Source organism: Mesoplodon mirus, assembly GCF_964341445.2.
Source record: "Mesoplodon mirus genome assembly, chromosome: 7".
Lineage (NCBI taxonomy): Eukaryota > Metazoa > Chordata > Mammalia > Artiodactyla > Ziphiidae > Mesoplodon > Mesoplodon mirus.
Genome location: NC_138983.1, coordinates 70,336,399 through 70,350,409, shown reverse-complemented (window position 1 = coordinate 70,350,409; position 14,011 = coordinate 70,336,399). Strand labels below are relative to the sequence as shown.

Sequence of the window (14,011 nt, the reverse complement as noted above, 5' to 3'; positions counted from 1 at the left end):
AACCTAGCATTTGTACTGTGTAGGAGCTGTGTAGCAAGTGGATTGGGCTGAATTGGGCACAGCACCCAACCCAGAGCATACACTCAGAAGGTATTTATGAAGTGATTGGAAAGCCTAGGAAGAATGCCTTCTCAGGTTTGTGTCCTCCAGTGGCTTCTCAGTGGACTCTAGTGCTCTAACCTCCTAATCTGTGTGTGGTTTCTTCTGGACCTGCTACTGGGTTCCAGAACAGACCTTCTTACACCCACCCCCATTACTGCTTTAGCTCCCAGCCTCCTCTCCTGCACACGGGTTGTTCCCAAACAGGTGTGGGGAGAACAGTGTTGAGAGGCTCTGCTGTGACCAGGCTCCAGGAACGGCAGCAGGCCGGCTGCTCCGGGCCCCAGAGCTGCATTGTGCCCCTGCCCCTCTGCTGGTGCCCCTCAAAGATATTTGTTGCAGACATCTTGAAATTTCCGGTCAGGTCCAAACACCAGCACCCAGGCCAGGCTTCAAGGAAACATAGTACAGCAGCTTCTGCAGAAACAGTTTAGTGCTGGACTTGGGCTATGCGGAGAGTCAACGGACTTGGACTCCAACACGGCTAATGTGGCTTCAGGCTAAACTGATACAGGCAGCCTCTGGGACCAGGTGTGCATCTAGATAGAGCCCTTGGCCAGTTTGGGGAACGTACTTCTAGAGGGATGATGACAACTTGGAACCTACCAAGAGGAGGGGCCCCTGACTGGCCATGGAGGCAGGCCACCAGGTTATACAGAGGGATGATATATCACCTGAGTTAAGAAGTCTAAGAGGATAGGAGAACCATGTGCAAAACACTTAAAGGGATTAAACTCCACAGGCGCCATGCTGTGCCCTTACTGCTCCATCGCCAGAGCCAGACCCCTGCTGGCAGCACCAGACTCCACCTCGGGGCCTGCTTGTTCACAGCCTCGCCCTGGAGCCACATCCCAGGGCATGCTCCTCCTCTGGGACCTCTCCCAGAGTCTGTTTTTTCATGAATAGAGTGTGATCAAAATACCTACTTCCCAGGGCTGCTCTGTTAAATGAGATGGGTCACGCAGAGCCCTTAGCACAATACATGGTCATAGTAGGCCCTCGAGAGGCTGAGTTGCCTTTTCTGTTCCTTCTCCCAGTGCAGCCAAGAAGCCCAGAAAGCTAGCAGTTCTGACAGAGAACACAGAATTCAGAAAGACAGTCTGTGGGGAGGAGTTCAGTTGTTTATAAAACAGGCCAACACGTTTCCACCTCGTAAGTTCTAAATCCATCATCCCTAGCTCCCTAGATCTAAGAATAGTCACCCAGTGGAGCCAACGTGCCGCAGCACGCTCTCTCCGCAGGTGACCGCGGCCGCGCAGCCACAGCAGCCTCAGCGCCTCCTCCTCCTGCGGTGGGAGTGGGGAGGGCTGGCCTCCGCCACTCCCAGCTTGGCTGTTTCTGAACCTGTCTCAGACTCAGCTTTCTTTCCCTTCCAGATCCTTCCTCACTGGGCTGTTTTAACCATCAAACCTCAGTGATACAAAGGGGGAGATAGCAGTGGGAAGGTGTGTAGGGGGGGACCTTTGGTGAGGTGCTGCCCCACTTCTTTTTTTTTTTTTTTTTCTTTTTGCGGTATGCGGGCCTCTCACTGTTGTGGCCTCTCCCGTTGCGGAGCACAGGCTCCGGATGCGCAGGCCCAGCGGCCGTGGCTCACGGGCCCAGCCGCTCTGCGGCATATGGGATCCTCCCAGACCGGGGCACGAACCCGTATCCCCTGCATCGGCAGGCGGACTCTCAACCACTGCGCCACGAGGGAGGCCCCATGCCCCACTTCTGGGCCTCAGTTTCCTCTTATGTAAAGGGATAGAGAACTACTGAGAGAACTGAACAACCTTTTAAGCTACAAGAAGTTCTAGAGCAGTCCCAGCCTTGCAGCCTCAGAACGAGACCTCTGAGGGCAAACCCATCAATTCAACCCGTTTTTATTTATCCTCTGAACCGGGGCCACTCCTCTGTCAGGTCCGAGGGAGCCAGCCTGAGGACCTGGGTGTGTGGCCCCCTCTTCGGCTCTTCTGCCTACACCTTCCTTCTCTCTCTCTCTCCATCATACGCATCCGTACCCACCACACCGCCGCACAAATTCGCCAGGCTCAGAAGGACATTTGCTGTGTCTCATCCCAGAATCTGCCCACTGTTAGGAACGCCCTCGCCAGCTGGGGGCTCAGGACCTCTGGTGCAGGCCACCTGCCACTCTCCAGGGTGGCCTTCCAGTCCTTACGGCGTTCTTCCTGATGGTGAGCAGAAATCAGCCTGCCCGTGGCATCTCCTCCCCACATCTGTGGACTCTCTTTTAGCCTCTGGGAGAGAACAAGACAGCTCCGTGCTCTTGGTAGCCATTCATTCATTTGTGTGTTCATTCATTCAAACAACAGGTATTAGTACTAATGAACTGTTAGTACAGTTTCAGGTGCTGAGAAATAGCAGCAAACAAAGAGTCCTGCTCTCAAAGAGCTTGTGTCTGGTCAGGAGAGAGATAATAAATAACCACTTAAAAACATAAAGAAACATAAAGCAAGTGAGGAGACAGAGATGGGGTGGGGAGTAGATTGCTACTTCATATAGAGTTGTCAGGGAAGACCTCTCAGATAAGGTGACATTTGAACAAATACATGACAACACGAGGGAGTGAAGCTGTGTACATCAGGACAAGAGCATTCCGACTGCAGGAACAGCAGACGCAGAGGCCCTGAGGCCAGTACTGTTTGAAGAACAGGAAGGAAGTCAGTGTAGCTATGGTGACGTCAGCAAGGTGGAACTTGACAGGACATGAGGTCCAGGAGGAAGCCAGCTGTTGTTTATCTGAGTCAGAGGAGAAGCCATTGGAGGATTCTGAGCAGAGCAGTGCCATGTCGACTTAGTGCCAGGTTTTAACAGGGTCCCTCAGGTTTTGTGTAGAGAATACAACAGAAGCAGCAGAGAGGGCAGGTAGGAAGCCCTTGTAGGAGTGCCAGTGTGAGGTGATGGGCTGGTGAGAAGTGGCCAGATTCCGGCTGTGTTTAATACATTACCTTCCTAAACCCCTCATCTTTTCTTACCTGGTGGATGGCCACAGCCTCCTCTCTGGCCTCCTTGCCTTTAGCCCTCATCCCCCATCTCTTCCTCTCACCCCATTCTCAGTGCTGTGATGGATCCTTGTCTGGAAAGGACCCCAGGACAGCCATCTTCTACTTAGCCTTCCCTGAGGCAACTTGGGCTACAATACCAAAATATCTCCAGAGTAACACTGGGGGCTAACAGCCCCACTTCCTGATTCTGGAATGGCTTCTTCCTGCTGCTTCAGATCCTGCCTCGAGGGCATCATTGGCCCTGGAGAGTGATGGATGGTCTACTAATGGAAAGGGTCCTACACTGACGGTGCCTCTTCCCTCAGACTGGCCCATTGGGACCGTTGTCCTCACAGCCATTCTCTAGGCCGTTCTGTTGTAGGAGCTGCCCCTCTTCTGGGCAGTGTAACCAGGGACGGAGACTCACAGCTCTCTGTTCTTGAGGCCGGTGGCCAGGAGGCAGCTCTGGCCACAGATCAGGGAATAAAGACAAGCAGCCAGGCACAGGACTGGAGTTGATCTCAGCATTATATGTGTGTATACTCCTCTCCTGCTGCTCTCCAGACAGAGCAGGGGGCTCAGAAAGACTGCGGGCAGGGGAACAGCCCAGATGTGTTCACTTCCACTCAGTAGCTCTATCCTGAGTGCCTGTACCATGTGCCTGAGGGCTGATTGGTGAGCGTGTCCTGCTCACAGCACCTGGCTCCCATCCCCAGCTCACAGTTACAAATAGAAACACCTCGAGATCCAGGAGGAGTGTGGTGTGTGTGCTAAGAGAGCTCTGGATATCTTAAGAGCTTAGAGGAAGTGAAATTAATAGCCTTCCAACAGCCCAGGAGGACCCAGCCCTGCACCTGCCCACAGTTCACCCCTGCAGCAAACAGGATGCCATCAGGATCCATGAAGGCAGCTCAGAGTGGGCAAATGTCAGTGGGTACCCTCTATTTAAGACTGGTAAACTCTTATTCATCCTTCAAAGCCCAGCTAAGGATTAACCCCTGGAACTTTCAGTGACACCTGCCTCCTCTCCACAATAGAGTGTATCATCCTCTCCTCTATGCTACCTCTGTCCCTTAGAAATACTGTTATTTTTTTGATCATCATCCTGTGTTATTGCTTTTTAAAATATATGAACACACAACAAAGAAAATCTCAGTTGCCCTTCCCCCATTTCTCCCTCTCTTCCTCAGAGACTGTTCTCCGTTTGGGATGTATTCTTCAGGATCTATACCTACAGAAATATATAGGGGCTTTGCATAAATTGAATCATACTCTCTATATTGTTCTGCAGCCTATTTTCTCTTAAAAATGTCTGCAATATCTTGCCATGTCAGGCCACAGAGTGCTACCTCATTATTTTTAATAGCTGTATATTATTCAACAGTAGGCTCAAACTGTAGTTTCTTTACACACTCCTCTGTTGATGGGTATTTAGGGGTTTCCCCCCAGTCTTTCATGATTACAAACAATGCTACAGTAAACACCATTTTGCCAGCCTCCTTGCGTACACACGCCATTGGTTCCTGTACTCGTCATTCCCCATGGCTGTCTACCCTAGTGGCCTGGGAGCCCCAGGGCAGAAACTGGATTTTCTTCTTCGGGCTGTTTTGTCCATACAGGGCCCAAGCCACAAGAGGCGTCCACATGATGAGATAAATGGACTCATCTGAGCAAAATCACGACTGTGTGAAAGGCCTGGGTGAACTCAGGGAGCAGCAGCAAGCCCATGGGGCTGGAACAGAGGAAAGAGGGGTGATGCGGCCAAGAGGGACAGGCTGCCCTGAGAGCCAGATAAGAGGCCCATTGTAGGTAGTGGGGAGACAGGAAATTGTTCATGGGAAGACCTAGTTCATGCTGTGTTTCAGCCTGGTTTCCCCCACCCAGGCCAGCTACCTCAGAAGAAACTAGCTTTTGTAACTGTCCAAGCAAGAGAGGATCAGTACCTGAACCTCTTCTTTCTGTCCTGAGGTTGCCACCTAGACCCAAAACACTTCAGGAGGCCTGAATTCCTTGCTCACAGCAGGACCTAGGAGTCACCAATTACTGCCCAAAGGGTGAGATACTCATGAGCTTGGGCAGCTAGACACTCAGAAGTTTCTTCCAAATTTGCCCGGCTCCAAGGCCAGCTCCATCCACACTGGCATTGACCACCTGCCCGAATCCAGAGACTTCCTCTGCGTGAGGCGCTCAGACCTCACCCCTCCTGTCTCTCTCTCTCTCTCTGCTTGGTGTTGCAGAAGAGTAGCCCTGCCTGATGCCCTAGGTCCTTGTGAGGCCTTGTGAGGCCTTGTGAGGCCTAGGTCCTTGACAGGCAAGAGACAAGGTGAACCACTGGCTGCCTAACTTTTCGCACCATCGCGCCCTCCTCTCCCCACCCCACCAGATGCGGACGGCGGTGGGGGGCGGCGGGGCCTGCTGCTGCTGCCTCTGCCTCAGCCCCAGTGCTCACAAGGGCTCGGAGGGGTTTCTGCTCCTCCACAGAGTGCTTCTCCCACCAGCTACAGCTCTGGCCTTCCCTCGCTGACCTTGTTCCTGTACAGGTGCGCCATGACTCTCTACCTTTTCTTCATTACCTGAGGAACAGAGGTTTGGCCAGAGAGGACAGTATATATTAACAGAAGAGGTTCTGGAGTGCTACTGCCTGGGTTTCAGTTCAGCTCCGCTTCTCACCAGCTATGTGATCTTGCACAGTTCATACCACCTCCCTGGTGTGTTAGGCTATACTACCTCACAGTCTCGTTGTGAGGGTTCAGTGAATTAATACGTATAAAGTGCTTATCACAGGGCCTGGCATACACTAAGTATTTGGTGACTTTATTACCGTTTTGGAACTAGTGAAGGAGCCTGAGACTCAGGAGTCCTGGATCCTAGTCCTGACTAGGATGGCCACGTGACCATGGACAAGTTCTTTTACCTCTCTGAGCTTAGTTTCCTCATCTGTAAAATGGAGGTAAGAACACCTCAGAGAGTTGCTGTGAGAATTAAGGTAACATTTATGTGAAACTGAGAAGCACCATCCCTAGGTTGTAGCCCTCATTTTCATGGTCAGAAATGGCAGCTAGAGCTCCAGCCATCACATCCACATTTCCAGTGACAGGATGGAGGAAGGGGAAAAGGGCACATGCCATCTGTCTTTGAAGGAAGGATCCCATAAGCTACTACAGAACATCTCAGCTCAAATCTCATTGGCCACGCCCTGCTGCAACAGAGGTTGGGAAATGTAGTCTCCATTCTGTGGTTCAGGGACAACCAGGAGTTTCTGCCACACATACTCAGGTGTTTGCCCCTCCTAGGCAAGACCCTCCAGCAGAAACGCTGCCCCCTTCCTACAGTTGGGCTGCAGTCCCAGCACCATAAGGCCCTGTGAGGACCCAGGTTGCCAAGAAGCTCAAGCAGGTGCCACAAGACCTGAACAGATTTGGGTACTGTGTCCAGCCTGTGCTGGGGACCCTGCCAGCCCCGAGGTTCCGCTGCCTGCGGGGCTCTTAGGCTGACGCAAGTGTGGTGGGCCATGAGCTTTGTCACTTGTCACAGCCTGCATCAACTCCACTGAGCCCCGTGAGCAAGGGCCCGAACTCTGAAGAGGCTAGGGAATCCCTCTGTAACTATGAGCTCTCCACCCAAGGCTCAGCCATGTGCCCCGGGGCCAGTAAAATAGATCTAGATCAATCAGGTGGGATCTCAGTGTCCTCAAGAACCTGGCGAGTGCCAGGCACACTGCAGAGAGTCCTCTGTAATGCCAGGAATCATCATGAACTCACCTGTTTTGAAAACTGGGTGTCCCGTATTCCAGTTAGCTTAGGAAGAGGCTTATCATGGGCTGTCCTTCCTCCCACCTCTACATGAGAACAGCCTGCATAGTAGCATCTTGCTGAGTCCAGACGGCCTGTCCATCTTCACTGTGCCCCTGAATAGGTGGCCCTAAGTGAGGGTGGGGGACAGGGGGTGTGCTTGAAAGATATTCTAAAATGCTGGAGGAGCTCAGAACTGAAAAATGTCCTGTGTGAGTCCTTCTGTTACTGGGATGGCCCATCTTTCATTCTCCGAGTTCAGCAGCCTGGTTTCTTTCTATGGGAGGTTTGTTTAAAGTGTTGGGGAACCCCTGACTTGTCATTCTACTCTAGGCCTTCCCATCTGCTGGGAAGGTTTGCCACCAGCATGGCCTTCCTTGCCTTTTCCTCCTTTCCCCGTAGTCTGCTTCATACGTGGGTGTGAGCTGTCACCATGTGTCAGGCACCATGCCAGGGCATTAAATGTATATCAGCACATGCAGACCTCCTCCTAGCAACCCTGTGAGGTAGCTGGGGACAGACGTACCATTGTCACACAGCTGTGTGGTGATGTGGGATCCAGGACAGCGTAGCACAATCCACAGTATGTATTATATATATACCAGGGGCTGACGGAGTACAACCCACGGGCCTGCTGTGTACGGCCTTGCGAGCTAAGAATGATTTTTAAAGGCTTGTAATAAAGAATAAGAATATGCAACAGAGACCGAATGAGACCATCGAACCTAAAGTATTTACTGTTTGCCTTTATAGAATAACTCTGGCAAGCCCTGGTATAGAATATGCAGAGTTTAGCACAGATTCCGGAACCACACTGTCTGGGTTCTAGAGCCTCAGTTTCATTAACTATAAAATGAGAATAATCTATAAAACATGGCTGCCTCACAAGGTTGTTAGAATTAAATGAGATAAAGAATATAAAGCACATAACCTCGAGTCAGCTTCTTTGGAAGTATTGAGGGAAACTGTATCTGAGCCTTTGCCAGGCTTCTCAACCCAGTGGGCTACCCCGGCCCCAAACATGGCTTCCTTAGAGCGTTTCCTTTGGCAGGAGGAGAGAGACCTGCCAGCTGCCCGTTGTGCCGCGTCCTGCTGGTAGGTCAGCGCTGCCTTCCTCCCACCCCCATTCCTGCTGACCGTCAGCTGGTGCCACTCACCAGGGCTGGGCGCAAAGCCCATGCCAGGTGCCGAGCTAGGCCCGCAGATACCCAGCCTGTTCCATTCTCTACCTCGTGCCTTAGATCCACCTGGCTGAAACTCCTGCTTAACTGCAGGACTTGTGGCCTGGGGTTCATCCTCTCTGTATGCATTTCCTCATTCATGGGCCAAACAGGCAGACATCTGTGTTTCCCCAAGCCCAAGCTTTTGGCTAATGATTGCCTTCCTACCAGGGAAAAGGAAAGAGAAGGGTAATCCTGGGCCAGCCAGCCTCCCTCTGTGAAAGAGCGGTCTGCAAAACAGATTTTCTTTGGTTAATGAGTGAAATGTAAAGATTTTTTAAGAAACTCGGATCATTGAAAAAAATCAAAAGAATATTTTCTGATCTGGATAGGGATAGGCTTTCAATTCTTACAAACTATGGAAGAAATGATAAGATTAAAAAACAAGAAATTGTACTACCTAGAACCATAAAATTTATGTTTTACATCAAAAGACCTAAAACAAAATTTTAAATCAAACTGAGAAAAAATAGTTATGCCAGATATGGCATAGAATTAATATTCTTCAAATAAAAATCTTTAAAACATAAGGCTCTTGAGAACAACGACAACAGCAAATTTTCATTTAGTACAGTAGTGCCCCCTTATCTGCAGTGTTGCTTTCAGCGGTTTCAGTTACCCCACTGTCAACCACAGTCAGACAATATTAAGTGGAAAATTCCAGCAATAAACAACTCTTTTAAATTGTGTGCCATTCCAAGTAGTGTAATGAAATCTTGCTCTGTTGTGCTCCATCCCACCCAGGATGTAAATCAGCCCTTTGTCCAGCCCATCCATATTGTACATGCTACATGCCCATGAGTATAGGAAAAACCAGTATACATAGAATTTGGTACTCTCCATGGTTTCAGGCATCCACTGGGGGTCTTGGAAAGTGTCCCCTGCACAAAAGGGTGGACTACTATACTATGTATTTTATATAACTTTGCTCATTTAATCCTTATAAATGAATAAGTATTTATAACCTTTATGATAAAGGTACTATTATTATCCCCATTTAACAGATGAGGGGACTGAGGCTCAGAGAAGCTAAGTAACTTGCCCAAGGTCACGGCTAATAAATGAAGAAGATGGGATTGAACCCAGGCCATCTGGCTCTTGGGTCTGAGCACTTAAACTCTTCTATATGAAACAGGAAAAATGTATTAAGCAGACAATACACAAAAGAGGAAATTCAAATATGGGAGGAAAATAAGAATTACTTTTCAATTTCTGTGGGAATCAGAAAAGTACAAATAAAAATGATGAGATACCATTTTTGTCTTCAAATTAGAAAAGGTTTTTAAATACTGTAATAACTAATGAATACTGGCAATGCCGGAGTGATACAGAGAGTCCCACAGATTGTTGTAGTTATATTCAGGTGGCCTTTCTGCAAAGTATTCTGGCAGTACTCAAAACAATACTCAGGAATCTCAAAAATGTCCATACCATTTGACCAGGAATTCCCATTCTAAGAATCTAATTTGAGAAAATAGAGGTGTAGACAAAGATTCATGCACAAAGATGTTCATAGAAATGTTATACAAAATAATGAAAAATTAGAAATAAACTATCTACCTGATAATAGGATACAGGTTAAGGAAACTGTTTAATCTCCATAATGGGCAATTAGGCAGTCATTCTACATAAATCTGGACCACAAAAGAGACCATAAACAAAGTGAAGAGACACCACAGACTCCTGGGAGAAGACACTTGCAATGCTTATAACAATTATACATACAAAAGAATATACAAAGAATACTTATAAATCAGTAAGAAAAAGGCAAACAGAGCAAAACAGGCAAAGAATGTAAACACGCAATTCACAGAAAAAGCAATTTAGGGCTAGTAACATAAAAACATGCTCCATCTCACTAGTAGTCAAGAAAATGCAAATTAATCACATGTACTTTATCAGAATAACAAGAGTCTAAAGGCAAAGATAGAGGGAAACGAATTCATATCCATTGCTGATGGGACCATAAATGATGGGACTACAGCCATGGTGGAGAGCTGTTTGGACACACCTGGTAAGTGTAAACATGTGATTCCACCACAATCACACTTCTAGGGATGAATGTGCACAAACACCAATTTGTACAAGGATACATGTTCCAGGATGTTCACTGCGGTGTTGTTTATAGTAGCAATAGTAGTAATATTGTTGTAAAATATTATGGTACATTATATATTGTAATATATAATGTGTAATAAAGTAGCAACAATTATCATCATTAAAGAACTGTCCATCAGAAGGGAAATGGATGAGTAAAATATGATTTATGCATAATGGGATATGTACTATGCACAGTTAAAATAAATGAACTAAATCTGTAACTATCAGCTCAGAGAGATTTCAAAAACAATGGTATAAAGAGCAAGTCATAACAGAAGATACATACTTGAATGACACTACTTATGTAAATCTTTAAAACAAACTAAAATTTTTATATAATATTTAGGGACACATACATGTAGAAAAATATAAAACAAGCATGCAAGTAACGTACACCAACTTCAAATAGTGGTTACTTCCAGGAAGGAGGGAATGGATGGAGGGCGGAGGATGGGAGGTGGGTCTTCAACTGTATCTTTATAATTGATTTATTTTTTTAAAGGTTGAAGCAAATATGGCAAAATGGTAACTAATGTTCTGAATCTGATTGAGGAATATGTCTTTCTGTTAAATTATTTTTTGTACTTTTCTGCCTATTGAGCTTTTTCAAAATTTCAAACAAATTATTTTTAATTTACTTTTTGAACAATTCCCAGTTCTATGGAGAAATGCTTGTGTTATTAAGGCATAAAAACAACACAATATATACACAAATATTTACAAGTTTCACAAATTGAAGGTTTGAAAGAGACACCTAAAATATTCATAGCAGTGGGCAAGATTCTAGAAGTCTGCTTTTCTTTACACCTATCCATATTTTCCTTTTTTTCCCCCCTTTTTACCATGAAGACGTATTACTTTTATATCCAGAAAAAAAATTTTTTTTAAACAACTACAGAAAAGTGTGAGCGAGTTTAGCTAGGCTCCAGGAAAGGGTCCAAAACCTAGGAAGACGTGCTGTGATGGGGTGGGAGCATCACAGGCTGTCAGAGAGACCTGTGCTCGAATGCTGGCTTGGAGATTGGCCGTAGGACTCTGAGTTCTTCAATCTTTGATCTAGTCAGCAACCCCCTGTTGAGCCGCAGCTGGGGACCAGGCGCTGTGCTAGAGACAGGGCAGTGAACAGAACATATGTGTTCCTTCTCTCACTGTATAGGGCAGACAGTCTAGTGAGGAGGGGATAGTAAACACATCACCACCCAGACCGTCTATCCGCTGCCTATGAGGGAAAGTACAAGGGCAATGACAAGAATCCAACTTGATTGGGTGCCGGGGAATCTGGCCTCTGAGCATGATTTAAACAGATTCTGGAGGATGGGGGTTGTGGAGCCCAGCAAAGTCAGGACTTGGAGAGAAAGGCCGGCCCCACATGGCATATTTCAGGGACTGAAGGAAGGCAGGGGTTCTGGCATGCAGTGGGGTGGGGAGAGTTGTGCATGGGGACCCCAGCAGGCTGGGCCGGAGCCAGATCACTCAGGGCCTCACAGGCAAGGAAAGGCCTTTAAGGGTGGGGGTAAGTCAGTGAAGGGTTGAAGCAGGGGAGTGACCTGGTTAGATCTGCATCCTCAGAGATTGTTTTGATGCTCTTTGAAGATCAGAGTTGCTGGCGAGCCGCCCAGTTAGTTAGTTGGCTACTGGTGTGGCCCAGATGAGAGAAAATGGGGTTGGGATCAGGGTGATGGCAGTGGAGATGGAGAGGTGTGGAAGGATTTGAGAGACTTTCAGAGGCAGAATTGGCAGGTCTAGGATTGTGTGTGTGTGTGTGTGTGTGTGTGTGTGTGTGTGTGTGTGGTGGGGGGAGATGCAGGTGTGGGGGTGGGAGGTGGCACTGAGGGAGGGGCCACGGAGGAGAGCCCGGTTTGGGACCTGAACGGTTGTGGGCTGGTGGGAGTGAAGAAAAGAGCAGACTCAGGAGGGCAGGGGAGGAAGCAGAGATGGCGAGCGGGCCCCCGGGTGTGGCTGAGCTTTGGTTTTCTTCCTGCGTAAACTGGGGGTTTGCGGTGATACCTGCACCCCCAGGGTGAGTGTTTCGGCCCTGTTCCCCAGAACCACGTCTACAGCAGTCTCGTCTCTCCCTCGCAGGCGGGACGTGTTACTCTTGGGGCTGGAACGAGCACGGCATGTGCGGGGACGGCACTGAAGCCAACGTCTGGGCCCCAAAGCCCGTGCCGGTTCTGCGGTCATTGTCGGGACTCCACGTGGGCTGCGGGGCCGGCCACTCCCTGGCCCTCTGCCGGCGGCCAGCTCTCCCTGCCCTGGGCCAGCACCCCAGGGTCACTGATCCTTTCCCAGACGCCACCAAGGAAGCCGGATCTCAAGAAGCCATGGACCAAGAGAGAAACTGGAAAGACAGACATGCAGAAGCTTCTCCCCAAAGCCAATCTGACAGGTTCAGAAATGGGGGGCTTGTGACAGAGACCCTTTAATAAAGCAACTTTACCCACCCAAGTGTCCCCAGAGAAATGCTTTGTCAGGTTGCGGTGTTGGCCTGCGAAGGATTCAGGAGGCACTCTGGGTGGGCTGACCAGACGGGAACGATAGGAGCTCAGTGTCTGGGCTCAAGGAATGGACATCCTTTCTGCCCAGCATGTGAGAATGAGGGTTCAGTCCTCACCCCAGGACATGGGAAGCAGAGGAAGGCTCTAGCCTGTCCCTAGCTGGTGAGGACAGAAAGCCCAGCTCTGTCCCCAGTGGTTGCTTTGCCCCAGCAGGCTTTGATTCAGCCAGACAAAGGTTCCTATAGGCCATTCTTAGGGCAGCCACAAGCCTCTCCTGGGGTTTCATTCTCAGCACCCAGAGCATGTAGTTTGCTGGTTCAAGGATATCGAGGAACCCTGATCAGGTGGCTGGTTACTTGGACAGGAAGGAGTTCTTGTCTTGGTGACTAGGACCAAGGGAGAAGGCTCTGGAGGGGGGGTGGAGGAAGTATAGATGAGTAAGTGGAGGAAGAGACAAAACTTCTGGAAAGACCGGGCAGAGGAGACCCCTGGGACAAACAAAGAAATCTAGAACCAATGAAACTCCCAAGATCAATGTCTTCATCTGAGCCAGGAAGGACTCTGGAGCTAGTCTGTGTGACTGTAATTGCCAAGCTGTAGTTTCGGGTGAGGGACAGACACAGCGTGGGAAGGGGTTTCTGCAGGGAAAGACCCTGACCCCTGACATCTGCCCCCAGGCCCTGGCCTCTGCAGGAGGAGGGCCCTCACGTGAAATGGGGAGCAGGCCAGACCCCAGGCCTCAGGCTTCCCCGGGTGGCAGCTATGGCTCTGGGGGACATAGCAGCTTTCTCTCCACTGTGACTCGCAGAAGGCCTTTGGCCAGAGGGCCTCAGAAAGTGGCTTTCCCCGGAGGACTGAGTGGCAGTGTCTCCAGCTAGCCAGCCAGGGTTGTGGCGTGTCCCACACCACCTCCCTCTGACTCAGGAGAGCGTTTGGATCTGGGAGCACTAGGCTCCAAGGGCTTGAGGATGTTACGAAACCCCAGGACACCACAGCTGGAGGACCTGTAATGACCTTCTAGCCTAGTGGCCTTCAAACTGCATTCTAGAACCCCAGCAGTCTCCTGAGACTGACAGCATTCTCCTGAGAACTCAGTGGCCACCCTGTGGGCTGTGGGTAAAGGAAGGCCAAGTAGACAGAGGTCTGGGTCGCCACCCTCCACCTTATTCACAGCAGCCTCATTTCAATCTACACTGTATATCAGGCTTCACGTAAGATTTCACTTGACAAAGGGGTCCTTGAGAAAGTTTTAAAACCACTGATCTTATCCAATGTTTTCATTGTTCATGTGGGAAAACAGAGGCCTAAAAAGGGGAAGG

General features: G+C 49.1%; 1 protein-coding gene across 2 annotated transcripts in view; it reads left to right on the top strand.

Annotated features, from left to right (window-relative positions):
- SERGEF (secretion regulating guanine nucleotide exchange factor) overlaps positions 1-12,637 on the top strand; it is a 223,672-nt gene extending 211,035 nt beyond the window's left edge. For both annotated transcript variants that reach the window (XM_082628679.1, XM_082628678.1), the window contains exon 11: positions 12,277-12,637. In XM_082628679.1, the coding sequence (XP_082484805.1) occupies positions 12,277-12,620 (344 nt within the window). In that variant the 3' untranslated portion in view covers positions 12,621-12,637. The remainder of the gene's footprint in view (positions 1-12,276) is intronic.
- Positions 12,638-14,011: the final 1,374 nt, after the last annotated feature.